Raw genomic sequence first — 1,209 nt, forward strand, 5'->3', positions numbered from 1 at the left:
ATGCAGCTCCTCACTAGAAACTCATCAGTGAGTAAAACTTTTTTGTTTTACTTTTAATAATATTTATGTATTTATCTCAGATTGAGTCAGTCGTACACTTAGTTCTTATCAGTGTTTAAAAGAGGACGTGTTAAAACTCTGTTTAGTCAAAGTTAAACATGAAACATCAAAGTTCATTACAACTGGCCCTTCAAGGACCACCATAACTCTCATGTGGCCCTCGGTGAAAAAGAGTTTGACCCCCTGCTGTAGGTGAAACACTGACTCATGTTTGAGGGTATTTTTAAAGAGGCTACAGAGATCTACCACAAATCAAAGTTCACTTTTAAAATCAGGCTCACAAAAATGTTTGACAGCATCTACTTCAAGTGTTCAATAAAAAAATAACTCACATTTTATGAGACTTTGATCAAACTATTTCCCTCCATTATGTCTAATGTAACTTAAGAAGATGTTGCTGCCTTGTTAAGGTTACTTCACTTGAACTCCCTCTAACTAAAACTGACCTGATAGAATTCAGCACCTCGCTGGTCAGGAGGCTAAACCTGTGCAGCTCTGCCTGTGTGTACACAAACTGGACAGGTACTTTCTTTTCTTCAACTAGTTGAACCTAAATCAGGCTGACTTTGTCTGGCAGGGCTGGCTGATGTGAAAATATTACAGGTACAGAGTGTCAGATCTGACCTGTGCACCACAGTCCTGTGGTTTGGTGTGTGTATTTACAYGTTYTCTTTTGTTTAGCTTTCACTGGTTTGTCACTGGTTTGTACCGGAGCAGTGGTGTTTGTGTGTGGTTGATTTAAAAATGTTAAAACTTACAGTCACACAAAAAGTCTCACAATATAAATGTCCTGTAATAAACTGTGTCCATTACTGAACCAATACGTAGAATTCATTGTTTCAAATTGTGACCATAAAAAGCTGCTGTTTTCTCACAGCTCTGAGCATCCAGCTGGTCTCCAGTCACAGCCCAGTTAAATACTGGTCTGGGTCTCTAAATGAACAGAACTGAATTTAAAAAGTTTAAACTTTTACCTTGAAGTTTCCCAGAGGCTCCTTGAACTCTTTTCCAGCTTAGAACAATCCCACATTTCTATAAAGACAAGGCAGGAAACAGAGTTAAAGGTTTCAGTAACACAAAGATTCAACCTCAGGGTGTGTACTGACTGATCACACACACACACACACACACACACACACACACACACAC

General features: G+C 38.9%; 1 protein-coding gene across 1 annotated transcript in view; it reads right to left on the reverse strand.

The window, feature by feature from the left end:
- Positions 1–1,209, reverse strand: part of rbm25a (RNA binding motif protein 25a) — a gene marked incomplete at its 5' end in the record, with an annotated part of 37,733 nt that overhangs the window by 29,536 nt on the left and 6,988 nt on the right. The window contains 1 exon segment of the mRNA XM_014029581.1: positions 1,035–1,092. Coding sequence (XP_013885035.1) covers positions 1,035–1,092 — 58 coding nt within the window.

Source organism: Austrofundulus limnaeus, unplaced genomic scaffold (assembly GCF_001266775.1).
Source record: "Austrofundulus limnaeus strain Quisiro unplaced genomic scaffold, Austrofundulus_limnaeus-1.0 Scaffold922, whole genome shotgun sequence".
NCBI lineage: Eukaryota > Metazoa > Chordata > Actinopteri > Cyprinodontiformes > Rivulidae > Austrofundulus > Austrofundulus limnaeus.